The 21680-nt window shown below is 35.9% G+C and overlaps 1 protein-coding gene across 2 annotated transcripts in view; it reads left to right on the forward strand.

Annotated features, from left to right (window-relative positions):
* Nucleotides 1-21680, forward strand: part of LOC117417455 (kinesin-associated protein 3-like) — a 27689-nt gene continuing 6009 nt past the window's right edge. For both annotated transcript variants that reach the window (XM_034029616.3, XM_059034822.1), the window contains exons 1-17: nucleotides 1-202; nucleotides 1086-1217; nucleotides 1416-1570; nucleotides 1753-1811; nucleotides 1893-2034; nucleotides 2858-2957; nucleotides 5108-5232; nucleotides 6754-6852; nucleotides 7030-7208; nucleotides 8978-9140; nucleotides 14522-14622; nucleotides 18168-18276; nucleotides 18440-18552; nucleotides 18971-19136; nucleotides 19251-19376; nucleotides 20192-20290; nucleotides 20543-20628. In XM_034029616.3, coding sequence (XP_033885507.3) covers nucleotides 171-202; nucleotides 1086-1217; nucleotides 1416-1570; nucleotides 1753-1811; nucleotides 1893-2034; nucleotides 2858-2957; nucleotides 5108-5232; nucleotides 6754-6852; nucleotides 7030-7208; nucleotides 8978-9140; nucleotides 14522-14622; nucleotides 18168-18276; nucleotides 18440-18552; nucleotides 18971-19136; nucleotides 19251-19376; nucleotides 20192-20290; nucleotides 20543-20628 — 1986 coding nt within the window. In that variant the 5' untranslated portion in view covers nucleotides 1-170. The remainder of the gene's footprint in view (nucleotides 203-1085; nucleotides 1218-1415; nucleotides 1571-1752; nucleotides 1812-1892; nucleotides 2035-2857; nucleotides 2958-5107; nucleotides 5233-6753; nucleotides 6853-7029; nucleotides 7209-8977; nucleotides 9141-14521; nucleotides 14623-18167; nucleotides 18277-18439; nucleotides 18553-18970; nucleotides 19137-19250; nucleotides 19377-20191; nucleotides 20291-20542; nucleotides 20629-21680) is intronic.

Here is a 21680-nt window from a genome sequence, read left to right on the forward strand (position 1 = left end):
GTATGCACTGGAGTTGTCTCTGAAGTGCATGCTGGGATGATTTGGGACTCTCCTTGGCAACAAAAACAGATGAATTTCAAACCAGTATCAAAATAGGGTTATTTTTTAAATTGTTTTGCTAAAATAAAAAAAGCTTAATCCAAAATACTCGGGTAGGAATCTGCATCACAATGCAGGCAGAAGATGCGCGGTATCTAAAAAGGTAAACAATTACTAGATTGATTTATTTTTTCTGTTATTTTTGCAAAGCGACTGTTGCGAATGAATATTGTGACTGGCCATTGCTAATAGTTTAACTGATGAACCAATGTCATATATATGTACATTGGGACCTGTTTAATACATAAATATATTATTTATTAATCGTTTAGCACTATGAGTGTTATTAACGGTATACTGCTCATCTGATTTTGTGGGGTGTGTCTATGCCTTTTATCCCCTTTTTTTATAAATACGTAATTTATACTGCTGTAATTTACAGTATTAATTTTATGTTCCTCATTACCAGATATTCTTCCCATTCAAATGCTTAACCTGAACACCTGATCGATAAAAAACAATACAGTTTAATGCGGCGACCGAGATGATTCATACAGCACTGGTGATGTTTGAACACAGTGATGTCATACATTGTATGTTGCAAGAACACATTTAATTTTTGTTTAGACTCTATAACATTTGGGAATTTAAAAACAAGCAGACAACAATCTATGGTATCATTGATGGGTCATTTTACTGGGATTCAGGATAATAGTCAGTATGTGCCCATCCCTGACTTTCATTTTCTGATGCTCATCCCTGCAAGGCGTGGGCATCCCAGTGCAGCTGTTGGATTCTCTTTTGATTCTTAGCCACTTTTGATACCTCTTTGTATACGACTAGGTGTCTTGAATGAAACATGTTTAACTAGTGAAAGGAAAACACTTTGCATAATTTTAAAGCATTTGTTAAGTCTGTGTATGTCATGGTATACAGATTGCAATAGGTTTTATTATTAATATAACCCCTTCAACTGTAATGCAAAGCATGACAACAAATAGTGATGTGAAAAGTATGTGACACATTTGTTGTATCCTTTTTTCCAGGAAAGTGAAGGGAGGGAACATCGATGTCCACCCAACTGAAAAGGCCCTTGTTGTTCATTATGAGGTGGAAGCAACTATTCTTGGGGAGATGGGTGACACCATGCTGGGGGAAAGAAAGGAGTGTCAGAAAGTGTAAGGGGAAATATTTCTAAGCATAAACTAAATAGATGTCACACATATATTTACCATTACTGGATGTACTTATATATTCATATACAAGACACTGCATTTTTACCATTTCAGCAAATTATATATATATATATATATATTATTGGTGGCAAACAGAAATTAAAAACCTTAAATCATAATTTTTTTAATAATCCCTCCTAGCATTCGCCTCAAGAGCTTGAATGCCAACACTGACATTGCATCCCTTTCACGGAAGGTAGTGGAGGAGTGTAAGCTAATCCACCCATCTAAACTGGCTGAGGTGGAGCAGCTGCTGTTCTACCTGCAAAACCGAAGGGACACTCCCACTGGGAAAGGTGGGTGTTAGGATCAGAGCTGATGTCACGTCAGTATTGTGGTAACAATCACTGTTGCTTTTTAGCAAGCGTACAAATCTTTTTGTCAAGGTAGCAAAAGATTATCAAAATGCTTTTTTAATAACCTGTGCGTTTAAACTACCAGTAGCCATTTTCATATTCAAATACATTAACGTTTGCAGAAAAGAAAGAGAAGAAGCTGAGCAAACCAAAGGACCCACCTCCCTTCGAGGGGATGGAGGTAAGGAGCCATGGTGCTGATAAGAACATTTCCAACTGAAACGTATTTTGTTCTCTGTTGATTGCGGCCCTGTTGTTTCAGATTGATGAGGTGGCCAACATTAATGACATGGACGATTACATTGAGTTGCTCTATGAAGAAATTCCTGATAAAGTCAGAGGCTCTGCGCTAATCCTACAACTGGCTCGCAACCCTGACAACCTGGAAGAACTGCTGCAAAATGGTAAGACACTTTCAATGTACTTGTGTCTTAAATCAACAGTGATGATAAGAAAATATTAAAAGGTAAAACTCATGAATTGATTTGACTGTGTATTGGCAGTGTAAACCTATGCATGCTAGTCTGTTTATATTCTTGTGATTCTGTCCCACCTGCCTATAAAACGAAGTTCTTCTGTTAGAGGTTTGTTCTATTTTCTTTCCTTTATACAGCCACTGTGTTAACACTGACTACATTTAAAGAGTTAGTAGCAGGGAAAAAATAACGTTATACGCCCCCACATGTTGCTTAAGCCATTTAAATAACGTACCTGTCATTTTTCTTTTCATTGTTAACATCGTGACAACTTTTTACACTTATAACTTTAAAGTCTGTTTCAAAACCCTTTTCAAAATGGCTGCTCTAGTGCACTGGGGTTTGAGATCTGTCCTCTAAATCACTGCAGGAAGAGTGATTTAAAAAAAAAAAAAAAACATAAGTGCTCTGTCTTTTCTGTTCTGTACCACATACCACATCATAGATCGTTATTGCTGTGTTACCTGTTTGACAATGTGGGCAATACTCCTTACGCTATCGGTGCACGAGAGCAGACATTTTGAAAGCTTTGAAACAGACTTTAAAGTTTTAACACCAGATAAAAATGTCCTTTGTTGAAAATCAGACCTCTCCAATTTTCTACAACACAATTTTTTAAACTAAGCATTGCCCCTCCTGGACTATGCTTTTATTTTGACGGTGCATGTTTTGTACTTACTGGTACTAAACGTGCTTCTTCCAAAGCAGTTTCCGATTTGCATCCCATCCTTTTGTATTTGTTGTTGCTCAGAGACTGCACTAGGGGCTCTGGCAAGAGTCCTAAGGGAAGACTGGAAGCAGAGTGTGGAGCTTGCTACCAACATCATCTATGTATTCTTTTGCTTCTCTAGGTAAGCTTGCTAGTTAATTTAAAATATAGGTGGTACAGCTGTTTATAGAAACGCAACTTTATTTCTCCCAGAGAGAATGTTGCACTTAACCCAAATTTAAAATTTTTCGTTTTTCCTACAAATTGTAAAATAATTTTTTTTACCAAATTTCTTGGAGTCACCTGATCACACTGCACCACCTCCTCTCTCATCCTATGATTAAGACATGTTTTCAGTGGTATACGATTTAGTGGATATTTAGCTGTAATGATAAAATGCATCTCTATACAGTGCATAACCATATAGAAATCTAAATATTTGATTGCATTAACAGTGCTTTTTATTAAAAAATGTAAGGTAGAAATGGTCAGATGTACAGTATAAATTACCAGACCCTTACAGTAGCATTGCTTGCTTTTGTTGGCATTGTTAGCTTAACATTTTTAAACACAATTAAAATTATATTAGAGGTTTAGTCCATCTTCAAATGATCAACGCAGAGACTAGACACAGGACAGAGAAGTCTTTCAAAAATAATTTAAATTACATATTGTCAAACAATATACATAGCTATAGTTAAATACTAAATTGTCTTTAGTGTAGTATAAAATGCTATTAATGTGGAAGGAATGCAGATCTTGATTTGATTATATTCAATGAGTTTGTTAATTTTTTGAACATCTGGGATTGATTTATAAATCCTATTAGTAAAATACTTCTTGAATCTGACTGGTTAAAGTGAAGTCAATTAACTCTAGATTTGTAGTACTTTTAAATGTAATGTGTTACGTTACATACAGTGCCGTGAAAAAGTATTTGCCCCCTGTCTGATTTTCTGCATTTTTGCACATTTTTCACATTGTATTTGGTCAGATTTTTTTGTGGGTTGTAGTAGTATATAGAGGGAGTCTGAGAGAAAAAATGACACCAAAGTTTGGTGCTTCTTTCATTTGTTTGGTGTGCAAGGTAATCAAACATGCAATCTTCAGGTGTGAAAAAGTTATTGCCCCCCCCTAGTTAACTCAACCCAATTAAAGGGATAATTAGGGTCAGCTGTTTGAGTACTTTGGTTAACAACCAGGCCTGGTTTGGGCCAGCCCTGCCCAATATAAATCTGACTAACTTTGGCCCTTACCATCAGAGTGAAGTTGTCAGCACACAGGTTCTAGAGGCACATCAACAAAATAAATTCCTGAAGACCTCCGGAAAAAAGTTGTTGATGCCTATCAGTCTGGAAAGGGTTACAAAGCCATTTCTAAGGCTCTGGGGCTCCACTGAACCACAGTCAGAGCCATATTGTCCAAATGGAGAAAGTTTGGGACAGTAGTGAATGGTGGTGGTAGTGTCATGGTTTGGGGATACTTTGCTGCATCAGGACCTGGACGCCTTACCATCATTGAAGGAACCATGAATTCTGCTCTGTATCAGAGAATTCTACAGGAGAATGTCAGGACATCCGTCCGTGAGCTGAAGCTGAAGCGCAGCTGGGTCATGCAACAAGACAATGATCCGAAACACACAAGCAAGTCTACATCAGAATGGTTGAAAAACAAGAAATTTAAAGTGTTGGAATGGCCTAGTCAAAGTCCAGACCTAAACCCTATAGAGATGTTGTGGCAGGACCTGAAACGAGCAGTTCATGCTCGAAAACCCACAAATGTCACTTGAGTTGAAGCAGTTCTGCATGGAGGAGTGGGCCAAAATTCCTCCACGGCGCTGCGAGAGACTAATCAATAACTACAGGAAGCGTTTGGTTGCAGTTATTGCTGCTAAAGGTGGCGTAACCAGTTATTGAGTCTAAGGGGGCGATTACTTTTTCACACGGGGGCATGGGGTGTTGCATAACTTTCTTTAATAAATAAATTAAATATGTACCAAATGTTTGTGTTATTTGTTCACTCAGGGTCCCTTTTATCTAATATTAGGTTTTGGTTGAAGATCTGATAACATTCAGTGTCAAAAATATGCACAAATGCATATGTGTTACCTATGACGGGCAAATACTTTGTCACGGCACTGTATCTAACAGTTCTATCTAGGGAAATGCATTAGATTATAAGTTCACCACACACTGTTTAAAGTTTTTTTTTTTTTTGGATGACAAATACTGTATAAGCATTACAAAATGCATTAATTTTTATTTCAATAGGATATATTATTTATTTTTTCAGCTTTTCACAATTCCAAGGGCTGATCACTCACTATAAAATTGGTGCTCTATGTATGAACATCATTGACCATGAGCTGAAGAGACACGACTTGTGGCAGGAAGAGCTGCTTAAAAAGAAGAAAGCTGATATCCTTTCAGAGGGCTGGGTTGTTGAGTGAAGTCCAGGTCACACAATATATGGTTGAATGGGTTCCTTTGGATAATTTCAGATACAGCTAGCCATAATCAAAACTAGGGCTTCTATTTTTCGGTTTTTATTAATTACATTTTTCGGTAATTTTTTTAAGGTATTTTCAAGATACCCCAAAAATGCTTGGCTGTTTTTTTCTGACACAATATGTGTAGTAACTCGACAGTACTTAAGTTGTAACTGCTTTCCTTTGCTGTCTTCCTCAACGAAATCCTTATGGTCACAGGCACATTCTTCTGGGGTTTTTGTGTGTCTAGGCATTTTTGTACATTTCGCCACAAATTGCAATTTTGTTTTAAATCCTCCCTATTTAACTGTAATATAGTTTTAAATCCTGCAAACATGTGTCTGTGCCTGTAATCTCGTTTTAAATCTCGCAAGCAGAGTCTCCAATAGAAATGTAGGAATTTGCTGCCACTGAGTAGTTGGGGTGGGTTTAAAGTGTTCAGATCGAATCAATGATCGATACAAGTCTGGAAGGAGGCACATTGCCCAACTGCAATGGGAATGGTATTTTTGTTTTTTTGTAGTATTTTTATTTATTTATTTATTAATGGGAAAGGGGTGAAGTCAGTGTGAATTGAGTAACCATTTACAGTTTTTTCCCGGTGTTTGGTTATACACAAATTACATTTTTTTTTTTTTTTTTTTTTGTATCGAGGGGTGTTTTATTGGTTAAAACCGAAAATCAGAACTAATAAATGGTACAGATCAGAGCATGTAATAATCCTCAATTTATTTGAATTCTCGTTTAATTTATTTATTTATTTATTTATTTATTTATTTATATTCCCGCCCTTTACAAATTATTATCATAATTTAAGTTGTGTAGTTTTGTATATTGTTTCATTGTTCACTATGAATAATGTTCCCGTCCATGAAAAACTTTATAGTGCTGTGTTTTACAAGCGCAGAACCCTAGAGCCGATCCCACACATTTCAAAAGTTTCTGTGAGAGCAGAGGTGTTGTAGGATTCAATATTTACAAGCAGATCTCTGTAAAAGTAACCAGTAACCCAAATACGACACCTTGTGATTGGAGGAGATTGACACTTGGCTGTTAACGTTTCTTTCCATCAGTGAGAAATAAACATGTGTAAATTATTTATTCTTGGGTCTAAGTGGTGCAGTTTGTTTTGAAAAATCTTAGTCTACAGTTTTTCAAATGTTAACTTTAGATGTTTCAATGGTATGTGTCTGTTTGTTAATAAAAAAGTACAACTAAATAAAATTGTTTAAAAGAAGATCTATGGCAGTATCACTTGAGTTAGAATGTATAGGTGAAATCTGGTGCTACCTGACTGGATAAAACTAATATTATGTGTAAACACAGCAATTGAGCATCAGGAGAAATCGTAGTTACCCCAAGATGATGCATATTTTTATAGGGTAATAGAAAAAAAAAAAAGGTGTTTGTTGAATGAGCTTGGTTAATGCCTTGACTTAAGTTTTTTTACTCGAAGATGATCCTGAAAACCAGACCTTGAAAAAAGACTATGAAAAAACATACAAGAAGTACCAAGGACTTGTGGTCAAACAGGAACAGTTATTAAGAGGTATTAAACTGTGTTACTGTTAAACATTCAGCATCCTAGATCAAACACATTTTTTATGCGTTACAGTGAATTTCTAGCTCGGGTTTCAATATTGCATGTCTCTTATTGTCTTGTTTTTGGTAATGACACTTTGTGCTTCACAAAACCCTAATATCTAATTCATATCTAATTTTTTAGTTGCCCTCTACTTGCTGTTGAACTTGGCTGAAGACACACGCACAGAGCTGAAGATGAGAAACAAGAATATTGTCCATATGCTGGTAAAAACCTTGAACAGAGACAACTTTGAACTCCTCATCCTTGTGGTGTCCTTCCTTAAGAAACTCAGCATTTTTATGGAAAACAAGAATGATATGGTAAGTGTTTTTCAGTCTGTGATGTTAGACCTGAACACATGTACAAAAAAAAAGGATTATCTACTTATGTGTAACTGATTTAAAAGATAACTAGTTTTAAAACAACAGAGGACAGATAGAGCAAGCAAATAGCAAAAATGTATACACTGGCTAAATCATTTCTTATTGTGTATTTACTTATGTTCAATTCATTTGATGTCAAAGCCATAGGAAAATATAATAATAATAAAAAGTGTGCCCAACCGCTATACCATACATCACCAGCAATGTATGCGATCATTTCTAAACCTTTATCTTGTTTTTCCACCTGGAACCAATCATCAGTTACACTTTCATTCATCAAAGGAAAATTAAGAGCATTTGTTTTATATCTTTTAACTTCCACTTTCTGTATCTTTGTTTTAGATAAAAAGACGCACTGCTCCTCTGTGAAAACACTTTGTGTTCTTATGTAAAACCATATGTACGGCAAAGCTGCACACTAATTTAGAGCCAGATTAAGGTGGAAGAAAGATTCATAGTATTTAAAATGAGTAGGGTACCAAATGTGCCACTGCCAAAAAAAACAACTGTTGAGACTTTGTAATTAAATGCAATTAGTTACTGTATATTGTTCCTAAACTGTGCATGTTATATTCCACGACCTGTAAAAGTGACAACCTATGTGGAAATACGGATTACATAATCTTTCTCATTTTAAAATGGAACAATAGACTTATTATTTATTTTCTCTTTTGTTCTACTGTTTGTTGTAATTATAACTTTTGAAAAAATGACACTTTGTCAAAATGGGTTGGAAAATGCATGCAGATTAAAATGTGTTAATGATTTGGCTGTAAGGTGTGCCTTCCATTAAATTGTAATCATTTAATCTTGAACATGTTTTAGTGTAAGAAGGAGGCCTAAACTTTTTGCCTTATATGGTAATGTAATCAGGCTGGCATTGATTAGAAAGAAAAGACTAATTGATCATATATTTTAATTAAGGACAGAACTTCCTAGTAATGTTCTCATTACTGTGACCTCAAAGCAGAGTGTTAACAAGTTAGGGTGTTAAAATTAGTAACGTAGACAGTGATTTAGATGGGCAGATGGTTGGAGTTATGGGGAAGATGACGTTTATAAGAAACTGAATTATAATTTAATTTTTTTGATGCCATTAAAACTCTTTGGCACATTGGTATTTATGGAATATGATAACATAGTAATAATATTACCCTTGGCTTTGATACAGAATCATCAGATTATAGCCATCCTTGTTTTTACTCACAATCCTAACTGCATAGAATTCTATTTGACATTGATTTATTAATTCTTCTGATGCTCTAAATATGCCAAAATGTTCTTTCTCCAACAAAGCCTATTCCAGGGATTTCTTTTTATCCCTTATTAGACCAGAAAATAACCTTGTGGTTATTTTGAAACGGTCTAAAGTTTTTGTTTACTGTTTTTGTAACTCAGTGTAGGCATTGAGTATCATATCCACATTTCTTGAATGTATGCCTGCTAGACTGTTGACTTCCAAAACATCCATGGAATTGACAGTTCATTACAAAGGCGTAATGCTGCCAAGCTCCACTACCAGTAAAGTGTACGATAAAACAGAAGCAATAAACATAGTCAAGAGTGATGATAAACATATGAGCACGTTTCATGTTCAGTCAAACTTCTTCCTTGTGCCATGGTAACATGAACCAGAATGTCCTGTATGTTGTGCGAAGAACAGGAAGAAAATTGTATTTGTTATTTTTTTCCATTTCCATTCACAGGCAGAAATGGATATTATTGAGAAACTGGCCAAACTGGTACCATGTGAACACGAGGATCTGCTGAACATCACCCTGCGTCTCCTTCTCAATCTCTCCTTTGACACTGGGCTTCGCAACAAGATGGTCCAAGTGGGGCTGCTACCAAAACTCACTGCACTCATAGGTAAACTTGAGCACACCCACCAGTACATGGCTGTTTGGATTAAAAACAAAAAAAAAAAAAACTTTTTATTTAGATGTCTTGCATTGCGCAATCCTGAATGCTCAGCCTTTGCTGCTATCGTATATATTTACTGGGTTAACGAACAGTGCAGCATTTTATTGAGGAACTCGGTAGTAAAACCCAAAGAAGAGCTCTATGTCTCTGTAAATACTATATCTCAAAGTCAATTTAAAAAGTCATTGATTGTGCTGCCAACCTTCTTTGGTGATATTTTTTACTTGTGACTTGATAGCCTGCAAATATTGTGTCATTGCTAGATTTCCTGTTTAAATCGCTAATCTTTCATCAGCCTTTCAGGAGCAATGCCTGTTATAATTATACAAACATCGTAAACCACTTTAGAACTTTTAAACAGCCCTACTACTGTTATATCTATAAATCTATTATATTAGAGCCATCATGCAAAATGGAAAGTTTTTAATAAAATAGGGTGTTAAGTGTTAGTTCTGTGTCCATATCGTGATACTTATTTGCATGTGGACTCCATATTTGTATAGCTAAGTATATCTCTTATTTAGATGTTTGCTTCTCAAAAGTTCCCTATGGATGGATGCTAATTGGGAAGAGCTTGAGGCTGGTATATATATGCTAAACAATAAAGATAATTAGCGCACTAATTATTGAATTAATTACAATCGTTATTTGGTCAATTAAATAGTAACCGGATGGTTTTACATATCAAGGCTTAAATTATATTTTTGGAGAATAAGAGTTTTGAGTTAATGTAAATGTGAATACAAAAGTTAGTATGCAATCCTTGTAGCCTCTCTAAGTGTTTGTTATTATTTTCAGGTGACAGAAAAGTAAAATGTTTATATTTAATTTATTATTCATCATGTACAATTATGTTTTCCAAACAGTCGTAATTAGAAACCTATAATTATTTTTCAGCACTGTTACAATGTTGTGTGTTTTTCTTTATCAAACTTGAAACTGGCTAAATGTGGTCTTTTAGGCTTAATGGAAAATAGTTGTGTCTCGACTGGCTGGGATCAGCTGTCCTTGCTTTCTGTGCAGTCAGTTCTAATCTGTTCCACACTAGCTGGTAATGACATTCAGCTGCAAGATTGTCTCTCTCTGTCTACATCTACCATACATTCATGAGGTTGCAAAATTATAAGGTTGTATATGTTAGACAAAGTCACTCATACTAATCTGAGGAGCTATTGAATAGACCATGATTATATCACAGTAGACACATTTGATTGGGTTTATTTACTGTTGTGCTGCGCTTGTTTTCATGTTTGGAGTGCAACATTCCCACTGGCACAAAAAATAAAAATAAACATTCTGAACCACCTCAGATTCTTGAACTCAAAATATATATATTGATCACATTTAAGTGTAAAAGCACCATGATCATATAAATATGTTAGATAATATTGCAGTACCAGTTGTTTTCTGGTATATCTTTAGTTTTAAAATTTTAGCATAAAATTCAAATCGCTTACAGATACTTATCTAACAAATTGTAATAGGTGATTTCTAAAATGTTATTCATACATTAAAAGTTGTTTTCTTTAGCAGATTGCTGAACAATACTGGATATCCTCATGCAGTGTGTAAAATTGCATTCCCTTTCATCTTACTACCCCACTTTTTACATCAGTCTGATATTGTTATATTTACATAAGTCAAACACTTATGTTCATATTGTTAGTAATTTTGTAATTGCTAACTTGATTTATGTAGTTATTTCTTAGTTGAGAGAGAGAACTGAATTACAAAAGGGTATTCAAAACTCTTCACCACTAGGGGTCACCACCATGCATACTGGAGTCTTTGTAAAGGTTCTCAACAGCAGATCATTAAAATACAGCATGAGTGTGACTGTAGGCCAGGGCTTTTGAATTGCTGGAAGAGCGAAATAAAGCTTCTCAAACGTATGCATAATGGGCTTAAAATCACTAGGGGTAAAGATTAAACTAAATATTCAGTTATTCCAGGGTGCAAAAAATGTATTGTATTTATTCATTTTGATTTTAGTTAAGCGTTCAAAAGGAAAGGGTTATGTATTTGCTACCAATATAATTTACTGCAAATGTATCAATGATTCGATTACACCATTAGTAATACTCCTTATCTCCAAGTTATAACAAGGTGGCACTTTATCATGTGATCAGCACACTTGTTATGTCATGCTCTAAAGCTGTACTGTTCTGTTTACATTTGAGTCTTCTTGTTACACAGTACGTTTCTGTTCCTCTTACGGTCTGCAGTAGCAGTAATTGGTTTATACCCCAGCCTTGATGTAACTGCCATTCAAACTTTTCAGTCTAAGCCGCAGAGACTTAATACACCTGGTCTACATCCCAGTTGTGTTAGAAAACTATTTGGTTAACCCTTCTTGAGAGGTGATATCTATTTATCAACATCACATGCCAGAATCTTGCATCTCCTACTTCCCAGATAACATGAAAGGGACAGTTTTATCATCCTCCAGCAAATTATATTATTGGGGCACAGATATTTATGTTGCATCTGGTTGAGTTATTCAATAGTTTTTCATCAGAAAGTATCTAATTTATATAATTGCATATTCTACATTCCATATCACACATTCATGTTTTATATCCTTTTATATAATTAAGGAAGCATTTCCTAACAGATTCCAAGAATGAAAACGTCATGTGATCTCCTGCCTGTATTTAACAGTTGTTGTTGTTGTTTTTGTTTTTGTTTTTTGTTTTTAAATCAGCCTACAGAAACCTACAAAATACATGTACATTATAGTGACTATGATATAGACCCCAATGATAAACATATCTTGATAACATGTAACCTTTTTAATTTTTGTAGTTGGTAGTCCATTAAATCTAGAAAGGTCAATTGTTGCCAAATGGCAATATATAATGAGTATTTAACAGTCTATTTATTATTATTTTAATTTTTTTTTATAAAGGAGCTGTTTCTGGCCACGGTAGTATTTTGAAACTTTAATAGGCCCCTCTTCAACTCATAAAGAATCTTCCATTTTCCTACCGATGAAGTGAGGTAATAATAAGGGTCAGATGTGGCAATCGCTCTAATGAGAAGCACATGTCCCTGCCATCAGGGTGCGGTAAAGACTGGTCAGGATTGCTTGATGTTATTAATGGCAGTAAAATTTATGCTTCCTCCTGTTTTCCCAATTAAACGAAGAAGCATTTTTCCTGAGGTCCTTCAAACAACATATGGTTTCAATAGCCTGTGTGATAATACAGCCTGGAGCGTCTCAATCATTTTTAGTTCAGACTCCTTTCAAAATGAATTGTTAAGTAATAGGTCAGGCCTGATTTTACGTCCCTAGAGAAACTGTAATTAATGTGCAGATTTATTAGAATTTTAGTTTTTCAGCTTTTGGTTTATTTTACTCTGTTTGCTGCAGTCCTTTGACCAAAATCATTTCTCACATGTGATAGAACTGCCATTTAAATATGTTCTTCATATGGAGTGTCCATATTCTTTTGATTTATTCATTTTTAAGACTAAAATATCCTTTTTTGCCAAATGTTATGAAGTTGCATTTTTAAAAACTATTGATTATTTGAATTAGGGGGGTTTTAACAAACATTTTTAGCCGATGATGCCTCCTGTTGTAAAAAAAATAAAAAAAAAAAACTGTGTGTTTGTGTGTAGTGTTCTCAGTGTATATCTGTATCATGATCTATGTATTTTACACTTTAGGTCTTTTTACTTTCCCTTTTTATGATCCCAAAACCATTGTCAAGAAAATACTTGCTTCTTTTATCAGTGTGTGCAACAGCTGTGGGATACTATTTTTATTTCAACTGCTGCGAATAGACGGTCTGTAGTTTGCTGATAATATAAACCACCTATAGTGCATGGAATTAACTGCAGATGTCCTGTTGAACACACACAATAATGTACGGACAAATGAAAAGTTGTAAGCACTTTGTAACAGACATCTTATTCGCCGTTCTTTTTATAAATAAATAAATAGTAGCTACATGTTTTTCTTTTCCAGTGTGTTAGTGTTTTACTGTGGCATGAATGGAGCCGTGAGGTGCCTTAATCACAGAGGCTATTCGCTTTACTGAAATAATGTACAGTACTACGACTAGGGCCCTATGGGCTTCGTGTTTTTTTGTGTCCGAGTCCCATTTTTTTTTTCTGATTTCCGTTTTTACCGTTTAAAAAAAATGCAATTAGGTTAATTTAAATGAACTTATGCATACCGCAGGCAAGGTGAACAACACAAAACCGTAAACCTACAGGCTTCCACTTTTTCCATTTGGTTTGCATTCGTCTTCATTGGATTAAGTATTGTTTTATCTAATTGTATTGAAAAATAGTATTGTTAACTTTAAAAATGGGTTGTATTTATTTTTTAGTGCAGTGTGGGGCGCTCCAAAGCAAACAGATAGACGTGTTTCATGACTTTTAGTTTTGAACTTGATCAATTCTATATTACTGCTATGGCCATGGTTTCACTACCATAAATCTTCTCTGTGTGAACATTGGGATCGTATTGTTCAAAGTGACTGCTGTAATAGCAGTCTGTGTGAGGAGTATTTTTTGTGTTGTAATACAGACGTTAAAAAAAGTCTGCAACGTTGTCTAATTGTTTAAGTCCTTAAAAAGGTTTCTGTTTATTTAACACACTCGAACTGATTCAGCCCTTCTCGTTGTTTATCCCTTACAGAATACCCTGCCTCATTTATAACCCAGCTACAGAAACCGTCCCCCCGCCACCCATTCCCCAACTTTTGAAACCAAAGTTACGCCACTGCCTGTACTGACCATTAGTTTCACATTTTCCCTTCAAATATATAAATCTCAAGCTTAAGGCTCTACTGCCAAATGCATTTTTTTCATACAGCACTTAATTCTGCGTTAATATTCTTTTGATTCCGTGATTCCATCCATGCTCTCGTTAACACAGAAAATATGCAAAAATAATTTGATCATATATTTTACTGTTAAGTTGCGTTTAAACGTATAATACAAATTTTAAACAAATATTTTTAATCCACATTTTACCATTTAAACGTTTAAACCCTTACAGCCCTAATTATGGTACTGATCTGTCTCAAAATGTGGATCCTATTGGCCTCAGAAATAAAACGTGCAGGCTGTCTGTTAAGGCTTTCTATTAAACTGTTAATGTCCATTGAAATTTGAATGGCCATATAATTAGGAGCAAAGTCATTTCTTATGAAATCAATCATTATTGTTTTTTTTTTTAATAGAACAATTTTAAATCAAGCCCCATTTAAAAATAGAATGGTTAATAATTCAACATTCTTAATAGTAAATCTGAATTATTAAAAAAAAAAAAAAAAAAAATCTATTTATAATTTTCTTTTTTTCTCCAACAGAAAATGAAAACCACAAGCAGATATCGATGTGTATTCTCTATCACATCAGTATTGATGATAGATTTAAATCCATGTTTGCATACACAGACTGCATTCCACAGGTAAGAGGATTTAACAGCAGTTTCAAAACTATGTTATATACAGTATATTCATCGGTCCAATTCTTGCAGTGTTTTAGACACAGTAACATGTTTATTTACCATCTTTTGTTCTCAGTAGCATACACTGATAGAATCGGATGGATCAGATCACAGCAGTGCTGGGATTATTCAGTAGGATTTGCATATGAATCAGTGTACTGAGTGGGTGCTTGGAGAAAACAAAACACACCAAACTTTCCAAGATAAAAGGTTTTGGCTACAAACTGTCATCTGTTACCAACCTTGAGTAACTGGTTATAATTAAGCTAGAGAGCTCATTCTTGACTAATTGTGACACTCTTTCCAAATCATTTGAATGCTTAAATACCCCAATCGCCTTCAGGTCATGAAATGACCCGGTGACCAATTAGTTTTCTTTGCACATTGTGAATGTATTTTAAACGTAATTCATTACACTATGTAACACAGTTTTTGTTCCTGGGTAGTAAGTGTTATTTCCTAATTGCTTATGCCTCAAAAGTATAGAAAATGGCTATTATTCCCCACAAACTTTGCTTTTGTGACCAGGATAGTGATATTTTGAAATTTACCTATTTCCAATGAGAAAACGGGCGAATTTGTGTCTTTTCGTTCACATAAAGTCAGAAAAAAACAACATATGAATCCAAATTAACATGTATTTATACTAAAGTAATACAAAAATGACTACAAAAGATTTAGAAGCGAGTAGTTTTTCGAGATTTACAATTATACTGTAAATCACTTTCATGAATCAGCCCCCAAATGTAGTCTCCCATCATGTTCTCGTTATACTGTCCTTCATTGACAGCTCATCCAGGAGCCTCAAAGCCGTGCTGCTCCATAATGGTAACAAGTACCCGTCTCTTCCCCTGGCTCACTCGGTGCACCTCAAAGAGGATTACAACAGCATCAAGACCTTGCTGGACGCCTTGAAGTATGATGAGTACGGCTGGGACCCCCAGAAGGTGCTGATGCCACCACTGCACATCAAATTGGGCCTTATGAAACAATTTGTCAGAGCTCTAGATAAGGAGTCGGCAGCCTTCAAGTACCTTCAAGACTTCTTCCCTAAGCTGTCTGAGGCAAAGGTCAAAGCCGGTGTCTTCGTCAGACCACATATAAAGAAGATCCTGGAGTGCAATGAGTTCCCCAAGAAGCTCACTAGTAAGGAGAAAGTGGCTTGGAACAGCTTTGTCGCACTGGTTCGGGGCTTCCTGGGCAATCACAAGGCCGAAAACTATGTGGAGCTGGTTGAGACTCTGGTGAAGAACTACGACACAATGGGCTGTAGGATGTCCCTCAAAGTCCATATCCTTGATGCTCATCTTGATAAATTCAAGGAGAACATGGGAGCGTACGCGGAGGAGCAAGACGAGCGCTTCCACCAGGATATACTGGACTTTGAACGCCGCTACCAAGAACAGTATAACGAGAACATGATGGGAGACTACATTTGGGGGCTGATTCGTGAAAGTGATTTACAGTATAATCGTAAATCTCGAAAAACTACTCACTTCTAAATCTTTTGTAGTCATTTTTGTATTACTTTAGTATAAATACATGTTAATTTGGATTTCAAAGGTAAATTTCAAAATATCACTGTCTGGTCACAAAAGCAAAGTTTGTGGGGAATAATAGCCATTTTCTATACTTTTGAGGCATAAGCAATTAGGAAATAACACTTACTACCCAGGAACCAAAAAAAAAAAAAAATTGTTACACGGTGTTATCGAGGGACTCATTCTTAACCCTCTATAGCTAACAAGTTGTATATTAATATCTGGAGTTCTGGATTGTGGACATCACATTAGACTCGCACTAGAATCTTAGGCAACAATCCCTTAAATGTGCAGTATTTAAACAAACAGAAAGACATGCTACAAATGTGTGGACTACAGCAATGTGACAGTAGGCAGTGAACCTTGTTAGATGTCGATCAACTCTCTTTTTTTAACCCCTTTTAAACATTTTCATTACTGCCACAACCAGCTAATGATATTTGAAACGCCACTAATTGCCTCTGATTGGCACCAATTAGAATTCTAGGGTGGAAAGGTTAAGAGTATTTGTCTGGTAGCGATTTCAAAGAAACAACGTTGTTCATTGTTTGGATCTTTAAAATGCTTGTTTTGTTTAATTAGGTGAAAATGCCATCCAGATGCCCATAAAAGATTTTTATAGTTATTCACCCAGCCAATGAGAGTGCATGGTTCAATAGTGATGTCATAGTGATATTTAATTCCAGCTTGACCACAAAACAGCAAGTTGGCCCTGCATGGCTCTCCATATATTTTCTAAAGCTTTTTCGGTGCAGGTATGTCTTTGATCTGCAGTCCTCAACTTGAAAGAATGCTGTTAAACTCTGCTCACTAACGGCACCTTTTGCTCACGTCCAGTTATTTGAAGGAGCTTGTGGAGCAGAGCAGCAGATCAAACAGCAGAGTTGGGGAGTAGCTGGTCAGGGGGACAAATTCCTCAACAACAGAAAGGTCCTGCTGTAATCATTCAAAGATGTCAGAGTGGTAGAGAGGTGTGCACAGGGAGGGAGTAGAGGGGGTTGGCCTCTGGTCGCTGGTAAATAAAGTAAAGTCAGGTGCCAGAGAGTCTAGACGCAGTGATTTCAGTTCTGGGACTGTGGTATCTGATACTCAGTATGGGACTTGTCTGATTGCACACTGCTGCCTCTTCACTCCCGTTCAGCCCTTTAATGCTTTCCTGTTTAATGTTAAATCAACAAACGATGACAACGGCTGTTATTTGGAGCCAAACCGTTTTTATATTTCCTACTTTATTTCCTGATTGCTTTACATTTTAACGTGGTTAACTGCTAGGATTTACCATTCCAGTAGATCTGCTATTGACAAATATTGACTTGACATAAATTGACTACAGGATCCAGTTTCAAATCACAGGCCTCAAGTAGAATGTACAAATTAGTAGCTGCCATTATGAACAAAAAGTCAGTATGTGGTTTAATAACTTTTACTAGAGGGTCTATTTTAATAATCTGTACCATGGCAGATCTTTATACTGCCACCCTAAAATGTATGTCTTATGTTGTTCTGTTGTAATATTAATAAGTGGGTCAATAAGTAATCCCTAGGGGAAAACACCAGCAGGCCCACCATTCTTTTTACATCAGTAAAATTGACCCTAGTGCTATAAAATAGAAAATATAGCGCAGGATAAATACACTTTTTCCTGAAAGTTAACTGAGAAAATGACTTTTTCTGTGTGCCTGATTCTCATCCTAATTGAAAAAGAAAGCTGCATAAATTGCTGTCAGATTTACTCACTCTCACCCATATTGGTTTTTCGTTTCTGACACTAAAACTGTTCTGTTTGTCAATGAACCACAGTTAACTCATTTATCAAGTCAATGTGTTCTCATTTAGCTCTCTACTCTGGGTTTGCCTCGGCTCTGCTGCCAATACTGGTAAAGAGGTGATCTTACTGAGTCACGGCTCTTACATCTTCATCTCAATAAATGTGAATAACTACTAAACTTCTTGTTTTCTTGGCAGTTGATGAAGATGTTATTTGAATGTTCAGAGGAACGAATGGACCTGGAACTCATTTCATTTTGCATTAACCTGGCTGCTAACAAAAGGAATGCACAATTAATCAGTGAAGGTAACCACAGACTATTACAACGTAATCACTTCTGTTTTATTCTGATATTTATTATATTCTCCTTATTTAATTTATAGTTGTTTTTGTTAAAAGCTAATGCACAGACATTAAGTATGCATGCATATTGCAGAGAATGAATCCCAATAAATCCATTCTCCTCTAGGTAACGGGTTGAAGATGCTAATGAAACGAGCATTGAAGTTTAAGGATCCACTTTTGATGAAAATGATTAGAAATATTTCTCAGCACGATGGCCCTACTAAAAACGTTTTTATTGTAAGTATCTTATTTTAAGTGCAGGGGCTGTTTCCCATCATCGACCACCATAAAACACACTTCTGCTTTACAGCATCACCTGCTGGGACATTTTGTTTGCCGGGGGTTGTTGCATCTAACAGACAGAACAGGGAAAATTAGGTATTACTAGGTATCAAGTTTTCTCCATTTCAGTCCAGTAAATAAATCACTGTTTCAGTGAGGGACAAGAATGTCCCAGGCAGATCAGAAGTCACAGATCTGCTTGATTTTAATAATAAAATGGTAAAGCTTAAAAGAAAGACAAGTAGACAAACATTTCTGATTATTCCTTCATCCGTATGGTTGTTTTAATATATGATGTCCTAGATTAATAAAACAAGCAAGCATATAAACCCAGTTTGTGACGGATTGCCTTTTGAAACATCTCTCCTTTAAGGACTATGTAGGAGATCTGGCAGCCCAGATTGGTCCCGATGAGGAGGAGGAATTTGTGATTGAGTGTTTGGGGACGCTTGCCAACCTGACAATCCCAGACCTGGACTGGGAACTTGTACTGAAGGAGTACAACCTGGTTCCCTACCTGAAGGACAGACTCAAACCAGGTACAACACCATTCTGAAAAACAACAAAAAACAAGCTTCATGACGATTGAGGTGTGGGCTTTCTGGCATAAGGTTCTACTTATTTGAACTGTGAACTTGTTTTCAACCAATCAGGTTCTGCAGAGGATGACCTGATGTTGGAGGTGGTGATAATGCTGGGGACAGTGTCGATGGATGACTCCTGTGCTGCCATGTTAGCCAAGTCTGGAATTATTCCAGCACTCATTGAACTACTGAATGGTAAGTGTAAAGAACATTGATCGGCGTCTTTATAGTACCTCTAGTGACTATTAAATGTAGTAACTTCAAATCTATAGTTTGGTTCTATTGATGCCTTGACATCCAATCCGGGGGGGGGGGAAGCCAGGACCAGTGTGGTTAAATAACAATAAAAAGGTCTTTAAATGCTTAAATGACATTCACAGGAGTGGCTTTAAAAGGGTTTCAAAGCAATGTTCTTGTATGTTATCCCCTAGATATTTTTTTTTTTATTATTAATTTTGCTGAAGGTTACTTTTAAAAAATAATTGCATACATAACTTGCCTGTCAGGGCGCGGTAATACCCTTTCTGAAATTTTACAAGAGTTTTCTTGGCGTGTGTTTCACGTGTAACTGCTACAGAAGAGCAGCAGGGTACAAATATGGATCAGATTTGCAGTTTCAGTCCGTGTGACCTTTCAGCTAATGTAATGGCTTGTGGCACAGTTCTTGAACATAATAGGAAGCAAATTAATGTCTAAGCACATTTGATATAAAACAGCTGTCACTGCAGCTTATTTACTAACCGTTTAAGGAACCATCTTAGGTTCACAGGTGAAGAATCCTAATCAACAAAATTGTCCAAAGAGAACCACTTTCTGATACCTTTCCCTCTCTGTTACAAATATTTCAGTTATCTTGCTAAAATGCACAGTTAAATGAAATATCAGCCTTTATATCCATTTCTGTTTTAACATCTATAACTTAATTTGATGCAAAAATAATACCTTTAACACTTTATTGCATAAGATATGTCACAAACTAGAAAACCATATTGCTTTTTTTTTTTTCGTAGCCCAGCAGGAGGATGATGAATTTGTTTGCCAGATTGTCTACGTTTTTTACCAGATGGTTTTTCATCAAGCTACCAGAGATGTCATCATCAAAGATACCCGTATCCTTTGAAATATATATATTAATGAATCTTTCCTCAGGAGCCTATGTACTGATTGGTTTCAAAAAGATCTGGACTGGAAGCTGCTCAAGTCCAGCCACAAGCTACTGAACTGAATTAGTGTGTGGAAAGAAAAAAGTATAACGTAGCTGAAACATTTGAATATTGTGACATGATAGATTGCAGCACTTGCAACTGGTCTCCTATGTATCCAACTGTGGCTTGTTTACTTCTTTAACTCTCATGTCTCAGAAGCTCCAGCCTATCTCATTGACTTGATGCATGACAAGAATGCAGAGATCAGAAAAGTCTGTGATAACACACTAGACATCATTGCGGTAAGGAAGGATCTTTAAAGTATTTTCTTAAAAGTAGGAAAGCCTTTGCTGAGTATTACGAGTTCCAAAAGTTCTTTAGAACTGGTTTTTATTTCCGAGCCAAAGGGTCTGGGGGTATTCTTCTCATGATGTCTACATGTGAAGTTTGTAATCCAAGGATACGTAAAAGGAAAGCTGATAAAAAAAAGAATTGCTTCCAAGATGTGTGAACTTTGGCTTTATTTGGAGATGTTTTTTAATTGAATAGATTAGAAATCTGATTATGTTGTAACCACTTAAGTGATAGGTGAGCCTGTGTTTATCAGCTGCTGCAGAACTGAGCAAACCTCTGCATGATTAAAACCAGCAAAACTGGAAAGTGCACGTGGGTGTAGGCAGACTATGACATTTGTTTCCGTATAGCTTTTTTTTAATGTTGCAGGGAACTTTGTGGTTTGTAAGTAAACTGAGGGTTTGTAACTTTGTTATAGTAAAGATCCATATAATACGACTTGAAAAGAACCCAGTTTTGATCAAATTGCTTTAAGAACTTTCCCAGCTTTACTTTTTACTTTAAACATGTTTTTTTTTTGTTTTTTTTTAAAGAGAGAGAACCGTGGAACATAATGCCACAGTTTAAACCTATTTATTAAAATCAGTTTCATAGTTAAACACTGATATTGAATACATAACAAGTTAAGGCACTGAAACTACTGTTTGTTTGTTTGTTTATTTATTTATTTATTTTTCATTCTGCTATACATTGATAAAAACATTACCCATTTAATTTCAGCCATAGCTTTCAGTTTCTGTCATTGCTCTTGGGCCCTGCTCTCTGTCTCGATGATTAATCAGCTGCACAACATTCACAACACAGGGCAACTGAAAGAAAGGCTTTCTCTGCAATTTGCCGGACAGAAAAGAAAACAACACTTATTTTCCCAGCCAAGCACGACATAGCAAATCTGATTAATTCATATTTTTATTACCAGTTGTGTTGCATCTGAAGCACAGCAGTGCCCTGTATCAGTCCTGAAGGCCCACTATTGATTTCCCTGACTGCAGTGATCACC

This window comes from Acipenser ruthenus, chromosome 12 (genome assembly GCF_902713425.1).
Source record: "Acipenser ruthenus chromosome 12, fAciRut3.2 maternal haplotype, whole genome shotgun sequence".
NCBI classification, from domain to species: Eukaryota; Metazoa; Chordata; class Actinopteri; order Acipenseriformes; family Acipenseridae; genus Acipenser; species Acipenser ruthenus.